At 51.9% G+C, this 1,421-nt stretch overlaps 1 protein-coding gene across 1 annotated transcript; it reads left to right on the top strand.

The window, feature by feature from the left end:
* Positions 1 to 413: 413 nt before the first annotated feature.
* PFN3 (profilin 3) lies at positions 414 to 818 on the top strand. Its single transcript, XM_009584305.1, has one exon. It carries the CDS (start codon positions 414 to 416, stop codon positions 816 to 818), a length of 405 nt encoding a protein of 134 aa, XP_009582600.1.
* Positions 819 to 1,421: the final 603 nt, after the last annotated feature.

Raw genomic sequence — 1,421 nt, 5'->3', positions numbered from 1 at the left:
GCGGCGCCTGAGGTTGGGGTGGGGGGTCCCGTGCTGTTTGGCCGCCTTGGGGCGTCTGCCCGCGCCAGCTGCCCGGTACCAAACTCGTGAGACCCCCTCCGAGAGCTTCCCTCTTGTCGGCAGGATTGCAGGGAAGTCACTGTGGGATACCCGGCTGCAAGGCAAATATGACATCATAGAACAGGCTGGAGTGGCAAACACCGCTATCGTCACAGGTCTCTCTTCACAGGCAAAGAGCGAGCCTTGGCTGTTGATCTCCCCCAGCTCCCCTGTTCAGGCTTGCAAGGATCTGAAGGTCGAACTCACAAATTGAAATTTTTTGGGTCAGTGTGCAGAGACCAAAGTCCCAGCAGGCGGAAGACAGGGAAGCTCGGTGTTGGGCATTTCTGAGAGATTTGGACAGTCCGGCCACGATGGATTACTGGAAGTGCTACATCAACAGCATCCTGGCGGACAGGAATGTTGAAGATGTGGCTATTGTGGGCCTCTCTGACAATAAGTGCATATGGGCAGCCAAGCCAGGAGGGCTCCTTGCAGCCATCTCGCCTCAAGAAGTGGCCTTGATCACAGGCCAGGATCGGAAAACGTTTCTGCTAACGGGAATCACCGTAGCTGGCAAAAAGTGCAGTGTGATTCGTGACAACCTGCTGGTGGATGAAGACAACGTGATGGATATCAGAAGCAAAGGCAGTGACAGCAGATCCATCTGTATTGGCAAGACTCCCAAAGCCCTGATCTTCCTCATGGGCAAGAAGGGAGTCCACGGAGGAGCCCTCAATCAAAAGGTCCATGATGTGATTGTGGGCATGAAAGCATGAAGCAAATAGTGCCAGAGAGACAGACATCTTCTGCCTGAGCACAGGGACACGGTTGTTGCTGTAGCAGAGAAGGGAAATAAACCTGATTTTATTGCACATGTCTTTGCCTGCTTCTTTCAGGTGGGGCAGTGCTGGGCAGGCCACAGTGCTGGGACACTAACAGTCTACCTGACCAGCTGTGGTGCAGAAGGGAGTAACATCTACATTCCTCATCAGGATGCTTGGTATTACTTTGAGTGGTCTCCTGGCCATCTTGGGTAGTTGTTCCCTGTTATTCTCATTTTACTGACAGATTTTGGGGTGAAGGTCTCCGATTACATTAGCTTTGGGAAAGGGCAGGAGGGAGGGCAATCCCTTCGCCCTCTTGTTCACCACTTTGCTGTTTAAATCGTGTCCTAATACCATTCATGGGTTTTGAGACCTTCCTCCTACAAGTAGGCCACGACACTAAGGATAAGCAGGACTTACTGTTTATTTTGAATTTGCCCCTGGAACAAGCCTAGTTCAATCTGGAGATTAACTATTGATCAGCAGAGCCTTGTGCTGCTGTTGGACTCTGTGGAAGGCACGTGCAGAGACAATCTGCCACCTGCTCACCTTCCA

This window comes from Fulmarus glacialis, unplaced genomic scaffold (genome assembly GCF_000690835.1).
Source record: "Fulmarus glacialis isolate BGI_N327 unplaced genomic scaffold, ASM69083v1 scaffold29588, whole genome shotgun sequence".
In the NCBI taxonomy this organism is placed as follows: domain Eukaryota; kingdom Metazoa; phylum Chordata; class Aves; order Procellariiformes; family Procellariidae; genus Fulmarus; species Fulmarus glacialis.
Note: the sequence above shows the minus strand (reverse complement) of the source record. Positions and strands in the feature narration are given on the sequence as shown.